At 44.7% G+C, this 19,805-nt stretch overlaps 1 protein-coding gene across 1 annotated transcript; it reads left to right on the top strand.

Annotated features, from left to right (window-relative positions):
- The first annotated feature begins 315 nt into the window (after positions 1–315).
- On the top strand, positions 316–19,016 carry LOC122440111 (ADP-ribosylation factor 2). Its single transcript, XM_043465950.1, has 5 exons — positions 316–471; positions 3,520–3,686; positions 7,162–7,272; positions 14,865–14,989; positions 17,286–19,016. Exons 2-5 carry the CDS (start codon positions 3,539–3,541, stop codon positions 17,445–17,447), a joined length of 546 nt encoding a protein of 181 aa, XP_043321885.1. The 5' UTR covers positions 316–471; positions 3,520–3,538; the 3' UTR covers positions 17,448–19,016.
- The last annotated feature ends 789 nt before the right edge of the window (positions 19,017–19,805 follow it).

Here is a 19,805-nt window from a genome sequence, read left to right as displayed (position 1 = left end):
TTAATTCAATCCGTGGAATTTTTTGGAGCTGATTGGCGGAGCAAATCGGAAATCTTTTTATTTTTTTGATTGGTCGCGCGCAGCCTTGGGGCGGGGCACATGGGCGTGCCTCGCCGGGACGCGGTGAGCTGTCATTGGAAGATGAAACCGGCATTTTCGGAGCTTCGTGCCGTCGCCTAGGTCGCAAGGGGCAGGCCTCCTCCCTCCCAGGCTATTATTTTCCTTTACATTGGCCAGATTTGTTGTCACTCTTGGAACCTGGAACTCATTGGTACAAAAGCTCCAAGAAGCGGTGGGTGATTGGTTGGCTACTGTTCCCGCCCCGACCCTGTCGCCATTTTACATAGGGGATCAGAAACCCTAAAGGGAGTGGTATCGGTACCGGTGGCCGGTTGGGCGATTGGTGAGTCGTGGGCCGGGGAGAAAGGACTGCGGCACTCAAGGGCTGGCTGGGTTCTCGCAGCTTCAGAGGTAGGGAGGCTGGATAGCAGCGGGTGGCCTGCAGAAACGGGTTGGTCTCCCTGTCTCTTCTCCGCCCTCTGTAGAGCAGGGGCTGCGGGACTCGAGGTTTGGCTGTTCCGCTGCGGGGTTGCGGGGCGGGGGGGACTCCGCTTTCTCGAGGGCCCGCAGGTCGAGAGGAAACGGCCTGGCAGCTGGGCAGAAAGGACACTCGGACGCGTTCCCCGGGGGGACCCAGCGCGCGTGCCCGCCGGCTGCGCACGCCCACTTGGCCACCCGGTTTGGTTCGTGTCCTGGAGATCTCCCCGCAGTTCTCCCTGATGGACAGTTGGCGCCTATGTTAGAGGAAGGCGAGCGTGCCAGAGAGGCGCCGGGGTCGGCGGCGTCTTCCAGAGGGTCTCTAGCCCCGCAGCGGGCTTTGGGCGTCTGAAGCTAGGATGTGTACTGTGCTGTTGGGAGGAGGAATCGAGTGTTTGCTTCATAGGACATCTTAAATGTACCTCCCCTTCCGTAAAATGTTCCTCACGGTTTTTCTCATCCGTGAGATTTGTCTTTTTCTCTAAAACAAAGACAGGGAATCTTTAATTTTGTCGCCCACAGGATTTTGAGTGCTGCAATGCATTGGACTTCTGTATGCTTTCTGTATGGTCTCCTATGAATAATTAAAGTACATCATTCTTTGGTTGTAGCAGTTTACCTGTATCTAATTTTTGTTCAGGTTAAATGCTCTGCTCCTTTTCTCAGGTCTTAGGATTAAATGTGTGCTTGGACATCATCCATGAAGTTTAGCAACTGTAGGACACGGCTGAATTTCAGAGGTGGGGCCTCTGGAATTTAGTGACCTCACCTCTGAGGTCCCTAGGATCCTGATGAATGGGAGATGGACTGTCCTTGTTCCTTCTCACCTCTGCTCTGCCAAGGAGTAAAATTTTCCCATAATTAGCAGTTTAAAGGGAAACAAGGATTTTTCATTTTTCTTTGAAGAATCTTTGTAGACTTCAGGAACAAGGTTAGAGTTGTAGTCGGTACTACTTTTTATTGGCAGATAATTGCTTTACAGTTTTGGACAGTACTACTTTTAAGTCTGTAATTAGAATGTCAAGCCCACACTTCAAATAGGCTGATCTGTTGAAATTAAAGATGTAAATTTCTGTAAAGCTAATCTGAACAACAAATTTGTTTTGACCGTTGCCTTCCTTTATGGAGTCTTCCATGTATTCTACTGAAAAATAAAATATTGAACATTTGTGCAGTTATATGTCAATATGTTGTGTTCAGTAGCTAAGTCATGTCTTGATTTCTTTTTGAACCCATTGACTGCAGCACGCTAGGCTTCCCTGTCCTTCAGTATCTCCCAGGGTTTGCTCAAACTCATGTCCATTGAGGCGGTGATGCCATCCAACCGTCTCATCCTCTGTTGCCCCCTTCTCCTGCCCTCAATCTTTCCTAGCATCAAGGTCTTTTCCAGCGAGTCAGCTCTTCGCATCAGGTGGCCAAAGTATTGGAGCTTCAACTTCAGCATCACTCCTTCCTTTGAATAATCAGGGTTGATTATTGTAATTATCTTTGGAGGAGTGATAGTTGGTAAGGTGCACAAGGAGATCTGGGTCGATGATAATCATCTTATTTTGATTTGGTTCATGACATTTTACTGAACTGTATGTTATCATATATGTTTATATCTATGTAAATTATGTTTCAAAAGCTAATAATTAACAGTAAGGTGATCCTGTTGGTGGGAATATAAATTGCTACAGCCACTATGAAGAACAGTATGGAGGTTCCTTAAAAAACTAAAAACAAAGCTACCACATGATCTAGCAGTCCTACTGCTGGGCATATACCCTGAGAAAACCATAATTGAAAAAGACACATGTTCCCCCCATGTTCATTGCAGCCCTGTTTAAAATAGCTAGGACATGGAAGCAACCTAAATGTCCATTGACAGATGAATAGATAACAAAGCTGTGGTACATGTATACAATGGAATATTACTCAGCCATAAAAATGAACAAAATTGGGTCATTTGTAGTGATATGGATGGACCTAGAGTGTTATATGGAGTGATGTAAGTCAGAAAGAGCAAAAAAACAAATATTGTAAATTAATGCATATGTGTAGAATCTAGAGAAATGGTGCAGATGAATCTATTTGCAGGGCAGGAATAGAGACCAGATTTAGAGAACGGTGCAGGCGGGGAAGGGGTGCGTGGAGCCAATTGGGAGGTTGGAATGACATGTACACTGCCATGTGTGAAATAGATGGCTAGTGGGAAGTCACTGTAAGCCCAGGGAGCTCAGCTTGGTGCTGTGTGGTGAGGTGGAGGGATGGGATGGGGGATGGAGGGAGGCTTTAGAGGAGGGAATACATGTGTATATATATACTGTTGTTGTAGAGCAGGAACTAATGCAGCATTGTAAAGCAACGATACTCCAATTAAAAAAAAAAAAGGAAAATTAATTAAAAACAAAAGTGAGGTGATGGTCAACACTGGGTGCTATGGTCTCTCCCCCAATCTTTACCTGGTTAATTTCTTTGTTAGCCATGCAGTTTCCCAGTGCTGTTATTTCCTCACCTCTGAAATTTTTTAGGTTCTCTTTTGGGTCTTGATACTGTCTACTGGCCACAGGCAACTATTAAATTTCTAAGAGGTGTTGATATCGAACCTGCCTTAAGGAGTTTGCTTCGCAGTGTGTAGAATAGACTGGTTCTCGGCTTCAGAAGTTCTCATTTCAGAAGTATCAGTTGTATATGTGGTGGCATTGCTTCCATACTTAGGTTGACGAAAGCCTGCCACCATTGAGACTGGGCTTCCCATACCCAACTTGGATGCTGCAGTGGAAAAGAGAATTCTTTGGCAAGGCATCAAAAGGCTTAGTTGAGTTTCTCCTATGAAAACAAGATACTCAGCTCCTTCCTAGCCAAACTATACTTGAAATTGTTCAAGTTTTGCCAGGAGCCGCCTCCAGTGGAGGCTTGTATTTCATGTGTATGTCTTGTATTTATGTGTCCATATCTCTGCAAAGAACCATTACTTGACTTGCTTTTCTTTTCCTTCAGGTCACAGAATTCAGTAACAATGGGGAACGTTTTTGAAAAATTGTTTAAAAGTCTCTTTGGGAAAAAGGAGATGCGGATTCTTATGGTGGGTTTGGATGCCGCTGGAAAGACCACCATCTTGTACAAACTGAAGCTGGGAGAGATCGTGACTACCATCCCTACAATAGGTATGTTAACGGCCTGTGACAGGACCAGTGTACACTATAGTATGTTGTGCTTTTTACAAGCTTCTCATGTTACTGAATTTTTACTTTGGAGAATCTTGTCCGCCTCATAAACGTCTTGAGGCCAGAACCAGGTAATATAGTTACGTACTTGCTTCCTGGTATCTCTGGCACATTGCTAGGTTTATAGGAGAGTCATAAAAACACATTTAGGTGGAACAAATTTAACCCTATCGACTTGACCAAAAAAGAAGGAAAAGATAATGATGATTAAAATCAATCTTTCTTCCAGGGGCCTTTCCAAGTGGAAGCATCTCTTCATGCCAAGTATGTTCCTGGTGTTTAAAGATGTAGTGTGGAAAAAAGAGAAGGACATAGCATGGTTTTTTTTTCCTTCACTTTGGCTCACACCAACTCCTTGAGGTGGTGGTCCACTGATGAATCTGATTTGTTCCATTGCTGGAGGACGATCTGACGATGTAGTTATTCTTGCAAACCAGCTCTGGGTTTTGTCGGCCATTTGCAGCTTTTGCAAAGGCAGTTTTGGCAGAACTTAGTCTATGCCTCCTGAGCTGCCACTAAATCCAAACTCCAGGGTGAGAATGGGCTCCCCGGGGGGGGGCATGTGAATGTCAGTAGTGTTCTGAAAGTTGGATTAGGCACAGGAACCAACTGAGCAACTTCCAGCATAGGCAGTCTCTTCAGAGATTGCAACATTTAAATGAGGAGGAAACCAGACAGAGAAAATGCTCATACCCATAGCTTTAAAAAATGTTATTAGTCCAAAAAGAAAATAGGATAATTACTTGTTTTTCTCCTTTCATAAAAATAATTCATCCTTCCATAATGTCATACATACAGAAAAAATACAAGTGTTAAAAGAAAAAACAACCTGTGATTTTGGTGAATATCTTTTTTTAAATGTATTTTTGGATGCACTAGGTCTTCATTGATGAGCACATTCTAGTTGCAACAAGCAGGGGCTACTCTCTGGTTGTGATGCTCAGACTTATTGCAGCGGCTTCTCTTGCTGTGTAGCACGGGCTTCATAGTTGTGGCACATGGGCTTAGTTGCTCCAAGGCATGTCGGATCGTCCCAGACCAAGGAACAAACCCATGACCCTTGCATTGGCAGGTGGATTCTTAATCTCTAGACCACTGAAAGGTTGCTACTGCAAGCCGTGTGTTATGCCAGGATTCGTGACCTCCAGAGGAGAGGATTTCAATCTGGGATCAGAGACAAGGCTTGACTACTTGGAGCCTTTTGTGTAGCAAAGTTTTATTACGGTATAACAGAGATAGGGAAAGCTTCTGACATAGACATCAGAAGGGGACAGAAAGAGTACCCCCTTGTTAGTTTTGAGCAAGGCGTTTTATGTCTGTTGGCCAGCTTCTAATCAGATAAGAGACACCTCAAGGCTGAGGGTGTTTCACCAGGCCCCTGTCCCACAATATGCATTTTTGAGATAGAATGGCAAAAGATATGTCATCCCCAATCATAAAACAATTGACACGAATACTGGTTTGTTGAGCCATTATCAGCCCAAGGTTTGAGAAAAGAAAAAAAAGGTTAATCTTAGGCAAAACCAGTTTCATCAACAGAGAAGGGAAAAAAATGTCTGCCACTTGGAGTTTATTTCCTCCTGCCGCATGGGGACCTCTGGCTTCTCTACCTGTTACCCTCTCACCACCGGGGAAGTCCTGGTGAATATCTCTGTGAAGTCATATGCGTGCTGTTTTCCAGCTTACTCTGCATTAGACAGCATTGCTGTTTCTCATCTATGTCATTTCCTGTCTGTGGAATGCTTTCCTACCTTCTTCCTTACCACCCACAACCCCCCCACCCCGACCCCACCGCTTATGTAGCTAAATGCCAGCTTATTCTTTGAATCTCAGTTTAAGCATCATTTCTCAGGGCTTCCTTTTCTGATCCCTTGGATGGTTTTTCCCCTGTTGTAAGTTTCTATAGCAACCTGAACTTCTGAGTAACTCTGAGCACATTTGTCATTGCTCACTCACTGCCTCTCTTCCAAAAGTGTAAATAAGAGCAGGAATCGTGTCTGCCTTGCTCACCACTGTTCTCAAGTGCCTAGCAGAATGCCTGGCACGTAGTGGATGTCCAGTAAATATTGGGTGAATGGGTTGAATACCCGTCTTGCGGTAGATCATTGAACTAATGGCCCCCAATGAATCATGCCCCTCAGTAGCCACACCCCTGCACATTCCCCATCCACAGTGATACTGGGCATGGCCATCTGACATGCTTTGGCCAAGGGCACATCAGCAGATGTGATTCACACAGAGATTGGGTAAGTGCTTGTGCCTTGGGGTTCGCCCTTTTAGAGCACTACCACCACCACATGAGGGAGCTCAGTTCTCCTTGAAAATAAAAAGATCACCTGGAGAAGAGAAGTCCAGCCTACCCCCAAAGGACTCAACAGCTGAATGCCTCTGCAAGAGGAAGCCCAGGCAACCTACTGAATTGGGGAGGGGGGAGAATCATTGTTCTAAGCCATGTTCTAAATAATGTTCTAAATAAATCATTGTTCTAAATAACAACCAATACAGATCAACATCAGTTTTAGTAACTAGATAGTATGTGGCTCTATGTTTAATAAATTTCCATTGATGGATGATTAGGTTATGTGCAACAGTTCTCTGTAAATGATGCTGATCATTCGAAGACCAGTCAAACGTGGCTGAGCTTACTAAGGTAATTGAGAAGGTACAGCCAGAGAAACGTAAGGAAAATGGGAAGCCAGGGAACAGTTTCAAGGAGGGAATGAACAGTAGTGTCAGGTATAAAATCAAATTATGTAAGAACTGGAGAGCTGTTGATGGATTTCTCAACCTTGCTGACTTCAGTTGAAACCACGAAGCATGGTGAAGCAGAACTAAGGTATATTGGGTGAGAAGTGACAAAGTTTGACTTTAAAAGGGAGAACAGGGTATTTGCAGGTGAAGATGTGGAATCAAGGAAGGGTTTCTTTGGAGGATGTAAAAGACCTAAGCCTGCTGAGGAGAACAGGTTGGAGATTTCGATTGGGACAGAAAAGAGCAATAGTAGAAGGTTCCAGACAGCGTGGGTGGACCAGATCCAGTGCATGGGTGGATGGAATCAGCATTGGCTGCTTCCTTGTTCCAAGGGGGAGGGAGAGAAGTGTGGATGAAGAGGTAGGTGGGTTTCTGTGGTGTGTGGTGGGAGGCAGAAAGCAGCCCTATCGATGGCTTCTGTTTTCTCTGAAGTCTGCTGGAAGAGCTGCTGGGAGAGGGAGAGGCGGTGTCAGGTGGGAGACACCTGTCATGATGCGCAGAGAGCAAGCTGACTTAACACGGTCTGTTGTGTAAGCTATAAATCTTTTGACTGGCAAGCTGCTTCATAAACGAAAAATACTGTCCAAATGTTAGCTGAAGTTATTTTGAATTGTTGAGCCAGCAAAAGTCTGCATTAAACACTTTCCCCATCTTCCCCGTGTAGGTTTCAACGTGGAGACGGTAGAATATAAAAACATCAGCTTCACAGTCTGGGATGTCGGCGGCCAGGACAAAATCAGACCTCTGTGGCGACATTATTTCCAGAACACGCAAGGTAGAGATGATCCAGTTTCTCGCCTTGCAACCATTTCTGTTAAACGCATCTAAAGATGGGTACTTGAAGCAGAACCTTGTGGCATTCTGCTCTATGTGGACTGTCAGTCATTCCTTCTCTTTCAATGACCCACCTAAATTTACTGGGGAGGTTTTTTTTTGAGAAGTGGTCCCTGCCTTCTTTGAAAAAAATACTTGGGCTTTAAGGCTTTACACAGGCATCTCCTCTTAATCCAGAACAGTTATAAAATGGTTGTCCTGATGAGTTCCATCTTTTGGTTAATTGAAAGTGCCTTAGATGAAGTACCAATTTTTAAAGAATTTGAATTCTGAAAACTCCTTTAAGCCGGTTGAGAATATCTGAAAAATCATTCCTAAGGAGAGAAAGAGATAGACAGCGATGGTTGGAACCCCCAAATCCAGCATCCTGTGTGGCCATAGTCCCTCCCAACTTCCCTGTTATCCTACCAGTACATGAACAGGCACGAATATCCTAGATCATTGCCTTGTTTCCTTATTACTGGATTTTTAAACATTGGAGTTTTAATGTGCCCCACTCCCACGTCCGTCTCCCTGAGTTTTTCCATTGATTATATTTTGGATAACCTTATAGATACTGCCTATCCGGGATCCATAAGCTGTTCAGATAGTTTTTACACCCTGATTCTCAAACCATCTGGCATCCACATACTCATTTCAGAATTTACTTGGAGTCTTTTCATTTTGAAAATTCTACTACTGATGGTGGGTGTTTTCAGTGCATATGTTTCATAGTAATGACCCATATTTGTTGGTCTTTTCAGTCCAAATACCCAGGTGGACTGCCCCTTTGTATTGTATATCATTATTTTAGTGATGATCTTTAACACTTAACTCTCTTTGTAGTTATTGCCTTAACCTATAGATTTAGAATGTCTTTCCTCAGAATAGTGCATTTATCTTTTCTTTTTTCACTTTTGTTGGTGGGAAGTTGAAAACAAAAAGAAGATACATAACACATCCCCATGTACCCATTACCCAGCTTCAAAAGTTATCGGCATTTTGCCCAGAGTACGTTATAGCAAATGATGCCTCTTACTCATCGTCCTTCACTATTTATTTTAAACTGATAAAACTTTTTGATTTCAATATTTATTTGGCTGAGCCAGGTCTTCCTGCGGCCCACAGGATCTTCAGTTGCAGCATGCAAACTCTTTTAATTGCGGCACATGGGATCTAGTTCCATGACCAGGGATCAAAGCCAGTCCCCCTGAATTGGGAGCATGGAATCTTAGCTACTGGCCCACCATAGAAGTCCCTAAAGCTTTTTTAAAAAATCTCCGTGCATTATCCCACTTCCAAAATTAATATCCTTTCTTCACTATCTGGTTCGCAGCCCTTGGGGGATTCGCTGGTGGCTCAGATGCTAGAGTCAGGTCTGCCTGCAGTGCAGGAGACCGGGATTCAATCCCTGGGTTGGGAAGATTCCTCTGGAGAAGGAAATGACAACCCACTCCAGTTTTCTTGCCTGGAAAACCCCATGGGTGGAGGAGCCTGGCACGCTATAGTCCATGGGGTCACAAAGGGACATGCCTGAGCGACTTCACTTTTACCCAGTCCTTGTTCAGATTTCTCCAGTTCCACATTTGACTTGTTTGCATCAGGAATCAAAGTTTACACATTGCATTTCATTGTCACATCTCTTTAGTCTCTTATTCTACAACAGTTTATCTTTCCACTGTTTTCTGTCTTTCCATCTGCGTTTATTAGCTGAAATCCTTCTAAATAAAGAATTCTTTCATCAAATATTTAGTTTCTCTGAAATATAGTTTATATAAGAAGGGCAGGAAAAAGATATAATTCTTTCACTTTATTGATTTTCCTAGAAACAGTTTGATGACCCTAGCAGCCTTCCATGATGTTAGTGTTAGTCACTCAGCCGTGTCCAACTCTTTGTGACTACATGGTCTGTAGCCTGCCAAGCTCCTCTGTGCATAGAATTCTCCGGGCATGGAATTCTTCCCTGATGACTCTTAGATTTTTATGTCTCACGCTTCAATCTGTTGCAGACAGTATACGTTTTGACACTTAGTTGTTGTTGTTGAATCACTGACTTGTGTCCAACTCTTTTGAGACCGCATGGACTGTTGTAGCCTGCCAGGCTCCTTTGTCCGTGAGGTTTCCCAGGCAAGAATACTGAAGCAAGTTGCCTCTCTCTGGGGCATCTTCCCGACCTAGGGATTGAACCCATGTATCCTACATTGGCAGGCAGATTCTTTGCCACTGAGCCACCTGGGAAGCCCACTCAGTGTACTGATTCAAATGTTAATCTCATCCAGAAACACACTCACAGACACACCCAGAATGCCATTTGACCAAATATCTGGGCACCCTGTGGCCCAATCCAGTCGACACATAAAATTAACTACCCAGAGTCCAAAATACTAGAGGTTTCATGTCCTCATTCTCTGAAGGGTTCCCTTCTCCCACCCTGTTAAGAGTTGTCGCACTCAGTCACCAAGTAGAAATGCCTTTTTATTTTCAATCTTCTATTTATAGCAAGCCTAATTTTATTGAGTTTCAATAACTATTGCTTTCATGGTAGGGAACTGGCTATATTCTAGGACCTTCGGGTAGGCGGCTTGGACTCTTCATGAAATAAGCAAATGGGGCCTCTTTGAAGAATGGATTTTCTGTTTGGTGGGTCCAAACATTGCAGCCACTAGTAATCTTAAATGTTGCCCTTATTTTTCATGCACCTTTGCAATAGACAGGCTGTCTTTTTTATATTAAATTTTCTTCTTCATCAGTATGTTGAGCAGAACAGACTTAATGATAACTTAGCTCTCAATTAAGATAGTTAACTAGGTATAGATTGGAATGTGAACTATTTACGGGATTTCTTAGTTGATTTATCATATGTGTGCTCAGTCGTGTCCAACTCTGTGACCCCATGGACTGTAGGCCACCAGGCTTCTCTGTCCATGGACTTCCCCAGGCAGGAATACTGGAGTGGGTTGCCATTTTCTGCTCCAGGGGATCTTCCCGACACAGGGATTGAACCCATGTCACTTCTGTCTCCTGCATTGGCAGGTGGATTTTCTTAGAGAAGGCATAAAGTAGTTCATTAGATAGGCCATTAGTTGGGATGTGAGAAGATTTTTCTCCTTGATTTAGGTTCAGTTATTTTAATTTGTTAAATAACAATGTATTTATACGGTTTAAAATTTAAAGAAGTGAAAGTGTACAGCGCAGAGTAACCACCTCATTCCTGCCCCCAAACCACCTGGTTCCTCTTCCCATTTTTATTTCTTGTTTATCTGTCCAAAGATATTTTACGTGTATTCAGGCAGCTGTGGATACATATTTCTACCCACTTCTAAAAACAAATCACAGCACACTATTCATTGGTAATTTTACCTTTTTTTAGGTTTTCTTACTTCAGAAGTGTAGTCAGTCTGGTGCTGGGTTCTTTTGTTTCTCACGCAAGGATCTAAATAAAAAGAGTATAAAATGGGACCTAATATTTATAAACCTTTATTTTTTATTAGGAATGGCCAAGGGATCATATGTCAGCTTCTCCCCTGTCAGTTTCTTAGGAGACTAAGGGTCTCCTAAGAATTCAGGAAAACCGCCTTTGCTCAGCTGTGATCAGAGTCCAGAGACTTACTGGCAGCCTATCAAGTCTTTGGGGGGAGTTTTGAACATTCTGCATTTTTGGGGGTCTGATGTGATGTAACAGACATGACTGACTCTCATGTAAGCCCCAGACAGTCAAGCTGTGGGCGCTCCCATCTGCTGGAGTGGGCTGTTCCGGGCAGCTGGTCAGGCAGCTGTTGGGTGGGCCTGGGAAGCAGGGGGGTGTCGGGGGTGGGGGAAGGGGTATGTGGTAAGGGCCGAGGGCCAGCACAAGTTTTCCCTCCATGACGCAGTGGTGAGGTCTCAATATGAGAAGGAGCCTGGAGGTCATCTCATCCCACCACCCTTTTCCCACCAGCAGAGTCCCTTCCGTGGGCTCCCGCAAGTGGCCACTGAAGCTGCTTACAATCTCCAGCGAGGGGCAGGCCTCTTGAGGCGGCCCACGGCACCTGCAGTTCTGTTGACTTTTTTTTTTTAATTTTTTAAAATTTATTTACCTATTTGGCTGCATCAGGTCTTAGTTGCAGCTTACGGGATCTTCGTTACATCACATGTTCTCTCTAACCATGGTGTGAGGGCTTCGTTGCTCCGTGGCATGGGGGATCTTAGTTCCTCAACCAGGGATTGAACCTGAGTCCCCTGCATTGCAAGGCAGATTCTTCACCACTAGACCACTAGGGAAGTCCCCTGTTGACTCGTTAGCACCTCAACTTCTGGAGTTGTACCCACTGATCTACCATCTACTTCCAACAAGTTGAACCTCTGTATGTCATAGCTTTTAGACAGCCATCAGTCCCCTCAGTGAGTCTTTTCTCTAGGCAAAGTACTCCCAGTTATATAAATTGTTTTTCGTATGACATAGTATGTAATTCCTTTGCCATCCTCGTCAGTCTTTGCCCTTCCAGTCTGTGTCTTAGAGTGTGGGGTCAGCACTGACCATGTAACACTCCCAGGATGTTCTGACTGATGCACTGTAGCTTAGGCCTTTTGTTGCCCATATTTTAGAGACTGAGCTGCTCTCTCTTCTGTTGATACAACCTAGGTTCACTATTATTAAATAGTTCTTCTGGCAGCCACTTCCTATTTTTGTCTGCCAGAGGGCTTATTGTCAGCTAACCACCCAGTTGTTACCGCCATTAATGTCACATGGACCACTGCGCAGAGCGTCTTCCCCATCCTGTACCTGGATTGTGTGCTCACTTCCTCCTGGGCACCGCCTCTGGAGACCCGGTGGCCCCAGCTCTTCCGCCAGCCAGTGAGGCAGTGACCAAGTCTCCGCAGGCTTCAGCCACCCTTGCTCAGATACAATGTGGCGGTCCCATTCTTTGACCCATCTCTTGCTTCCTGGGATTTCTCTGCTGCTGTAGTGTGGGATGCTGCAAAGATTTCTGACACCAATTGCCTGGGTTTGGGCCATACTTCACAGGTTAAGGGCAGAAGACGCCCTCACTGCAGACACCAACTGCAAATTCAGGGCTCCCCAGACCACCCTCACTTTTTTTCAGCTGTTCACAAATTTGGCAGTTCCCAGTGTCCCTCAGGTTCTTTTTTTGTTTGCTTATTAATTGGCTGCACCGGGTCTTAGTTTGGGCAGACCAGGATCGAACCCAGGCTCCCTGTGACATTGGAAGCCAGGAGTCCTAACTCCCAGCGAAGTCCCCCTTCAGATCCGGTCTTCATTAAAACAACTCCCAGGACTCAGATCGCTGCACTTACGGCTTCAGTTTTATTATACAGCAGAAGGATGCAGATGAACCAGCCAGAGGAGGAGATGTATGTGGGAGGCACACACGGTAAGCAGGGCTTGTGTCGTCCTCTTCCCACGGGGTCAGGATGTGTTACCCTGTGGCCCAGAGAGGCGCTACATGCACAGAGCGTTGCCAACCAGGGAAGGCTGTCTGAACTTGGATGTTCATAGATTTTTACTGGGTCTTTATCATGTAGGCATGATGTAGAAATGAAGTAACTAAACAGGAGCCTAACCTTTTCTCTCTTTATTCTTTTTTCTTTAAAAAATTTTTATTGGCGTGTAGTTGCTTTACAACCTTGTATTAGTTTCTGCTTACAGCAAAATGTATCCGTAAGTTTCCATACACTAAACACCCTCCCTTTAGGACTTCCCACTCAGCTGACCACAGTGCATTAAGTAGTTTCCTGTGCTATAGAGTAGGTTCTCGTTAGTTATCTGTTTTTTACATAGTATCAGTAGTGTGTATGTGTCAACCCTGATCTCCCAGTTCCTCCCCCTTCTTCCCCCTTGGTATCCATACTTTTTTTTTTTTTTTTCATCTGTGTGTCTGTTTCTGCCATGCAAATAGGATCATCTATACCATTTTTCTGCCAAAGCCTTTGACTGTGTCGATCACAATAAATTGTGGAAAAGTCTTAAGATGGGAATACCAGACCATCTGACCTGTCTCTTGAGAAACCTGTATGCAGGTCAGGAAGCAACAGTTAGAACTGGATATGAAACAATAGACTGGTTCCAAATAGGAAAAGGAGTACATCAAGGCTGTATATTGTCACCCTACTTATTTAACTTATATGCAGAGTACATCATGAGAAATGCTGGGCTGGAAGAAGCACAAGCTGGAAATAAGATTGCGGGGAGAAATATCAATAACCTTAGATATGCAGACAACACCACTCTTATGGCAGAAAGTGAAGAGGAACTAAAAGCCTCTTGATGAAAGTGAAAGAGGAGAGTGAAAAAGTTGGCTTAAAGCTCAACATTCAGAAAACTAAGATCATGGCATCTGGTCCCATCACTTCATGGGAAATAGATGGGGAACAGTGGAAACAGTGTCAGACTTTATTTTTTTGGGCTCCAAATTACTGCAGATGGTGATGCAGCCATGAAATTAAAAACGCTTACTCCTTGGAAGGAAAGTTATGACCAACCTAGATAGCATATTAAAAAGCAGAGACATTACTTTGCCAACAAAGGTCTGTCTAGTCAAGGCTATGATTTTTCCAGTGGTCATGTATGGATGTGAGAGTTGGACTATAAAGAAGGCTGAGCGCCAAAGAATTGATGGTTTTGAACTGTGGTGTTGGAGAAGACTCTTGAGAGTCCCTTGGACTGCAAGGAGATCCAACCAGTCCATCCTAAAGGAGATCAGTCCTGGGTGGTCATTGGAAGGACTGATGCTGAAGCTGAAACTCCAGTACTTTGGCCACCTCATGCGAAGAGTTGCCTCATTGGAAAAGACCCTGATGCTGGGAAGGATTGGGATGAGATGTCTGGATGGCATCACCAACTCGATGGACATGGGTTTGGGTGGACTCCGGGAGCTGGTGATGGACAGGGAGGCCTGGTGTGCTGCGGTTCAAGGGGTCGCAAAGAGTCAGACACGACTGAGCGACTGAACTGACTGACTGATACCATTTTCTAGATTCCACATCTATGCCTTAATGCACAGTAATTTGTTTTTCTCTTTCTCACTTACTTGATTCTAAATGACACCCTCTAGGTCCATCCATGTTTCTACAAATGAGCCAGTTTTATTCCTTTTTATGGCTGAGTAATATTCCACTGTATGTGTGTATTGCATCTTCTTTATCCTTTCCTCAGTTAATGAGCATTTAGGTTGTTCTCATGTCCTGGCTGTTGTAAATAGTGCTGCAGTGAACATTGGGGTACATGTGTCTTTTTGAATTATGGTTTTCCCTGGGTTTGTGCCCAGTGGTGGGATTGCTGGGTCATATTGTAGTTCTGTTTTTAGTTTTTTAAGGCATCTTCATCCTGTTTCCCGTCTACTCTTGTTATTGTTGATCTGTTGAGAGGCCATGGTGCCTCTGAAAAAGGCTGGTTGGGTGTCCAGCAGGCTTCCCAACTTTGGAGATTCTATATACGCTTCCGTATTGATTGCTGTCAGTGAAACCACACACGTAAGTAGGCAGGGGCTGTCAGGACGTGTGAACAGCTACCCTCCCCAGGTTCAGATTACTAACACACTGCTGCTTTCCATTCAGGTCTGATTTTCGTGGTCGACAGTAATGACAGAGAGCGGGTCAATGAAGCCCGAGAAGAATTAACCAGAATGTTAGCCGAAGATGAGCTCAGAGATGCGGTCTTATTGGTGTTTGTAAATAAACAGGTACGTCACTAGCTGTCTGAATCCTAGGACTGAAAAGTATTACCAGCTGCTCGCTTTAAAAATAGAGGTATTTAATTAGCTGCCTGCGTCCCTCTCGCCAGTCCCTCCCATAACCTTTCTCTCCACCTAATTTTTAGCTTGGGTCTTTTATTCATTCACTCGCTCAGCACACATCCACTGAGCATTCACTAAGATCCAGGCTTTGTTTGGGGTATTGGTGATAGAGCAATGAACCAGACAGACAGAAATCCCTGAATTCATGGAGTTTGCATTCTAGTGGGTAGAGCATCAGTAACAGATACGTCCTATGTCTGGGGGGAGTCATGGGAGAAGGGGCAGGTGTGGAGGAGGATCAGAGGGCCTCTCTGATAAGAGGATGTCTGATCAGATGACATCTAGCTGCCGTGTAGCACAGGGAGCTCTGCTCAGCGCCCTGTGATGACCTAGGACGGTGGGGTGGGTGGTAGGGAGGGCATGTATGTGTACATACAGCTGATTCACGTTGTTGTACAACAGAAGCTGACACCACATTGTAAAGCAATTACACTCCATTTAAAAAATCAGTAGCTATAAGAATATGTTGTACAACATAAGGAATACAGCCTATATTTTATAATAAGTATAAATGGAGTATAACTTTTAAAATTGTGAATCATTAAGTTGTATACCTGTAAGCTATATAGTATTGTACATCAACTATACTTTAATTTAAAAAAAAAAAGATGACCCCTGAAGGCCCTCAGGAAAGGAGCCAGACTGTTCTAGGAGGAACAGGGCAGCCAGTGCAGCTGGGATGGAGTGGTGTGGGGTGGGGGGGGCAGCAAAGGAGGAGATGAAATTGGATCATATGGGGCCAGTCCTTGAGGAAACTTGGCTTCCATGTAAATAACACAAAGCAGTAAAGCAGGGGTAGGAGGAAGACGTGGAACCATCCAGTCTCAGGATGAGAAGCTGAAGTAAGGGTGGAAAAGAAGGTGGAATCCTGTGGAAGTTAGCGGCCTCAGATAAGCAGTCACATCTTGATGCATTCCCCCTACTTTCTCCTCCACGAATACATTCGTTACGTAATTGAGATCATACCATTTTGACAGTGTTGCATCCTGTTTCGTCATTTCAGATATATCAGAGGCATGTTCTCTTGTCATCTGGCTCTTTGTAAGCACTGTTTTAAATGGTGGGGGCGTCATCGTTCACTTGGCCAGTACCCCACCGTTACATTGGATGTCAGTTTGAGGTTCGTTAGCGCACACGGACTTTGATAAAAGAAAACATTCATTCTTTTTAATTATAGAACCAGGACATGTTCAGGGTATAGATTCGTAGACAAGTCACAATATTGAATGAAACATTCTAGCCCCACTTTTCAGGATAAAAACATTGTTAAATTCCTTACATCGCTCTCCAGAGCTTATTCTGTATTCTGTTTGCAACCTGCTTCTTAAAGCGTATCTTTGATGTCCTTCCAAATCATTGTCTAGATCTACTTTGTTCTTTTTTTTTTTTTGGCCATGCTACATGGCATGTGGGATCTTATTTCCCCAACCAGGGATCAAAACCTGTAGCCCCTGCTCTGGAAGCTCAGAGTCGTAACCACTGGACTGCCAGGAAAGTCCTCAGATCTCCCTTCTTTCATGCTAATTTATGCAAATTTGGTTTCAGCCTGCTCCATGCCAGACACAGTTCTAGGCACTAGGAATACCTCAGAGAATAAGATAGAGATTCCTTCCATGGTAAAACTTGCATTCTAGTTACAGGGGGCAGATAATAAACACACTAAGTCAGTTCATTTTGTAATGTAGTAAACTTGCAGCGAGGGCTATGATTAAAAACGATGAAGCAGGACAATTAGGAGGGGTCACGGGGTCACAAAGACCTTGCAGAACGTCCTGAGAACCTGGGCTCTTACACTGAGAGAGACAAAGCTGTCGCAGGGTGTTAATAGAAGAAGGACTTGATCTGACTTCACTGACCGCCAGGTTGAGGATAGACTTTTCAAGGAGGAAGAGCAGAAGCGGGGAGACCAACTCAGAAGTAATTTCAGTAATCCAAGCGAGAAGCGGTCAGACTCTAAATATATTTTGCAGGTAGAGCCAATGGGCTTTCCCAGCGTGGAGCTGTGAGAGTGGAGAGAAAGAGAGGGAAGGAAAAATGAAGGGCGATTTCAAGGTTGGAGGCCTGAGCCTCTAGGCGGCCAGAGATAAGACTGTGGGTTAAGGGCAGGTGTTGGCGAAGAGCCTGGTACTCCATTACGTGGACTGAACATTGCTGAACTGACTTCTGAATATTCTCTTCCAAGGATCTTCCCAACGCTATGAACGCAGCAGAGATAACAGACAAGCTTGGCTTACATTCCCTCCGCCAGAGAAACTGGTACATTCAGGCTACTTGCGCCACCAGCGGAGACGGGCTTTACGAAGGCCTGGACTGGCTCTCCAACCAGCTCAAAAACCAGAAGTGACGGAGGGTGCCGCGCTCCCCATGCGTCGTGGCAAAGTCAGCTGGCCTCTTGTGTGTGCGTGTGTGCGTGTGAGGAGCCGAGTGTGGGTGTGTGGCTGGGCGTGGGAGCAGCTTTCTTACATAGTGCCTTATACACGCTCTAAAGAAACCAGTCTTACATGTTAAGAACAACCAGTGTTACATTTTCTACACTACCTTCCATTTCAATAGCTTTGATGACCAGTTTTGCAGTCCATGGGAGCCGGACTGGTCTTTGTGATGGGAAAGTGGGGGAGGGTGGGCTGTGGACTGCCGGCACTTGTGTGATCTTGGCCCAGGCCTGGGGTCTCTGGGGATCCTGTTAGACTCTAGCATCCTTTAGTTAAAAAACAAAAAGGAAGGCTCAAATTAAAAAGGCCCTTGCTTACCACAGATGTAAAGTTCAGATCTGAACTTAAGTTATTTTCTAGCCCAGAGATCCTGGTTTAATGTACTTTACTGAGAGAAATCAGCGATCTTATTCTATGAGAAGAAAAAAAGACAACCCATAACACTAGACTCCAAAACACTAGAAACTCATTGAATCCTTCCTTCCTTTGACTCTTATTTGCCAAATGGAGGCCCTTTGGGGTGGGCACCCAGTGCGTGGCAAGGCCCTTCACCGGGGCCGCCCCGCCACGCACCAGGCTGGGTTAAGGAGGGGTGACACCTTCATGTCCCTCATCACCCTTGGAGGCTGCTGCTCCCACTCCCCTGCTCTGCGCCGAATGTTCTCCACCTGAAGCAGGAGCTTGGCTCCCCGGGTGGAAGCAGAACCATGTACAGTATGTTAGTCCAACTTGTGGTTTGGGTTAGCTGCTCTTCCCAGAACCACACACCCAGGAGTTCTGAGAGTTTGTGAGAGAATCAAGGGGTTAAATTTGGGCAACGAGATGCCCAGCAGCCAAGTTGGTTGGTGCTAAATTTTGCCATGAAGGATGTCTCGTCCAGGCCACTCTCCGTGGCACTGAGACTCCCTCTTCTGGTTGGCAATCATGACTTAACGTGGAAATGTGCTCTATGTTGTCCTCAAAATAGAGGTAACAACGGCCTGGAAATGAGCTGGGTTCGCTCCGTAGTCTAGAGCTGTTTTTCATGCAGACAGCTGTTGGCCAAATTTGTACCTAAGCTCTTCCACTACTACCTTTTAAAATTGCTTTTTCCAAAAAAAACAAAAACAAAAAAAAACGTCGTTTTAGATTACAGAGGAGGAGAGTGTAAAATGAATTTTAACAAAAGTAAACCTTGTTGATAATCATGAAGTTGCTATGACTGGGAAGAAATTTCATGCTGTGATCGATGTGGAGTGTAACATTTTTCCTTAAGACATTGACTTAAAGAATGTTCCTTGCAGTACTGGCAGCAAAGTCCAGAATTGATTTTTAAACCATGCAGTTAAGTCCTGAGAAATATTTAGATTGTGCGCCTCAAATTGGCAGGGAGTGTGTCTTACACTTTTGTATTTATGCTTTCTGTGTGTGCCCGGTACCGTGCTGGGCCTCATCAAACACTTGTTGATTGGTTGGACAATAAAGACTTGCTTTGGAAGGAGGAGAGGACAGCCATGTGCTTCCGGGTGTCTTGAGCGTCTTTAAAATCCCTTCCCCTCTCCATCGCAGACTTGCTATTAAAAACTCCCAGGGCACTTGTATAAAAGGCAAAAACATCCCGGGGTGCTGTCTGGGCCCTCCTGCCTTCAGTGGAGCTCCTCATTCGTATCTTCGATAATACTTGCAGCTACTGTGGTCTTTTCTCTGAATTTGGAGCTGATGATTTATGGTTAGTGGATCAGTGGGGGCACTTGAGTGTAGTGCCTTTGAGCAAAGGCTTGGGTCCCTGGAAGCCATATTCACATCCCACCTGTGTCCTCACTAGTGCCTGGCTTCAGGCCTGTCATTCTTTACCTCCGTATCCCTGAGCCTCAGTTTCTTAACTGTTAAATGGGCATAATAATGCCTGCCTCATAGGGTTGTGAGGAGAAATGTCTCAGACCTTTGTTTTCCTTGCCTGGTGTTTCCCTGAGGATACTTTGATATTTCAAGTGTGAACAGCAGTGCTGGCCACAAATTGATCAGCATTTTTTTTTTTTTTTTTTGGGTTGTGCCATGTGGCTTGTGGGATTTTAGTTCGCCAACCAGGAATTGAACCCAGGCCCATGGCAGTGAGAACACAAGAGTCCTAACCAACAGACAGCCAGGAAATGCCCTGATCAGCATTATTTATAGGAGCAGTGAAGTGGGATGGGATATATCTAATCTCTCCCACTATTCACCTTCTAATCCCATTGAATCCCCTGTCCTTTTCTAACTTGGGAAGTGCTAATAAGACCAGTTGGGATGCT

The sequence above is a fragment of the Cervus canadensis genome, chromosome 1 (genome assembly GCF_019320065.1).
Source record: "Cervus canadensis isolate Bull #8, Minnesota chromosome 1, ASM1932006v1, whole genome shotgun sequence".
In the NCBI taxonomy this organism is placed as follows: Eukaryota; Metazoa; Chordata; class Mammalia; order Artiodactyla; family Cervidae; genus Cervus; species Cervus canadensis.
Note: the sequence above shows the minus strand (reverse complement) of the source record. Positions and strands in the feature narration are given on the sequence as shown.

Excerpts from the sequence above, each read along its gene's own strand:
- LOC122440111 (XM_043465950.1), top strand. The coding sequence starts at position 3,539 with ATGGGGAACGTTTTTGAAAAATTGTTTAAAAGTCTCTTTGGGAAAAAG. Across the intron at positions 7,273-14,864 it reads TTATTTCCAGAACACGCAAG|GTCTGATTTTCGTGGTCGAC; the intron begins GTAGAGATGATC and ends CTTTCCATTCAG. Across the intron at positions 14,990-17,285 it reads TGGTGTTTGTAAATAAACAG|GATCTTCCCAACGCTATGAA; the intron begins GTACGTCACTAG and ends TTCTCTTCCAAG.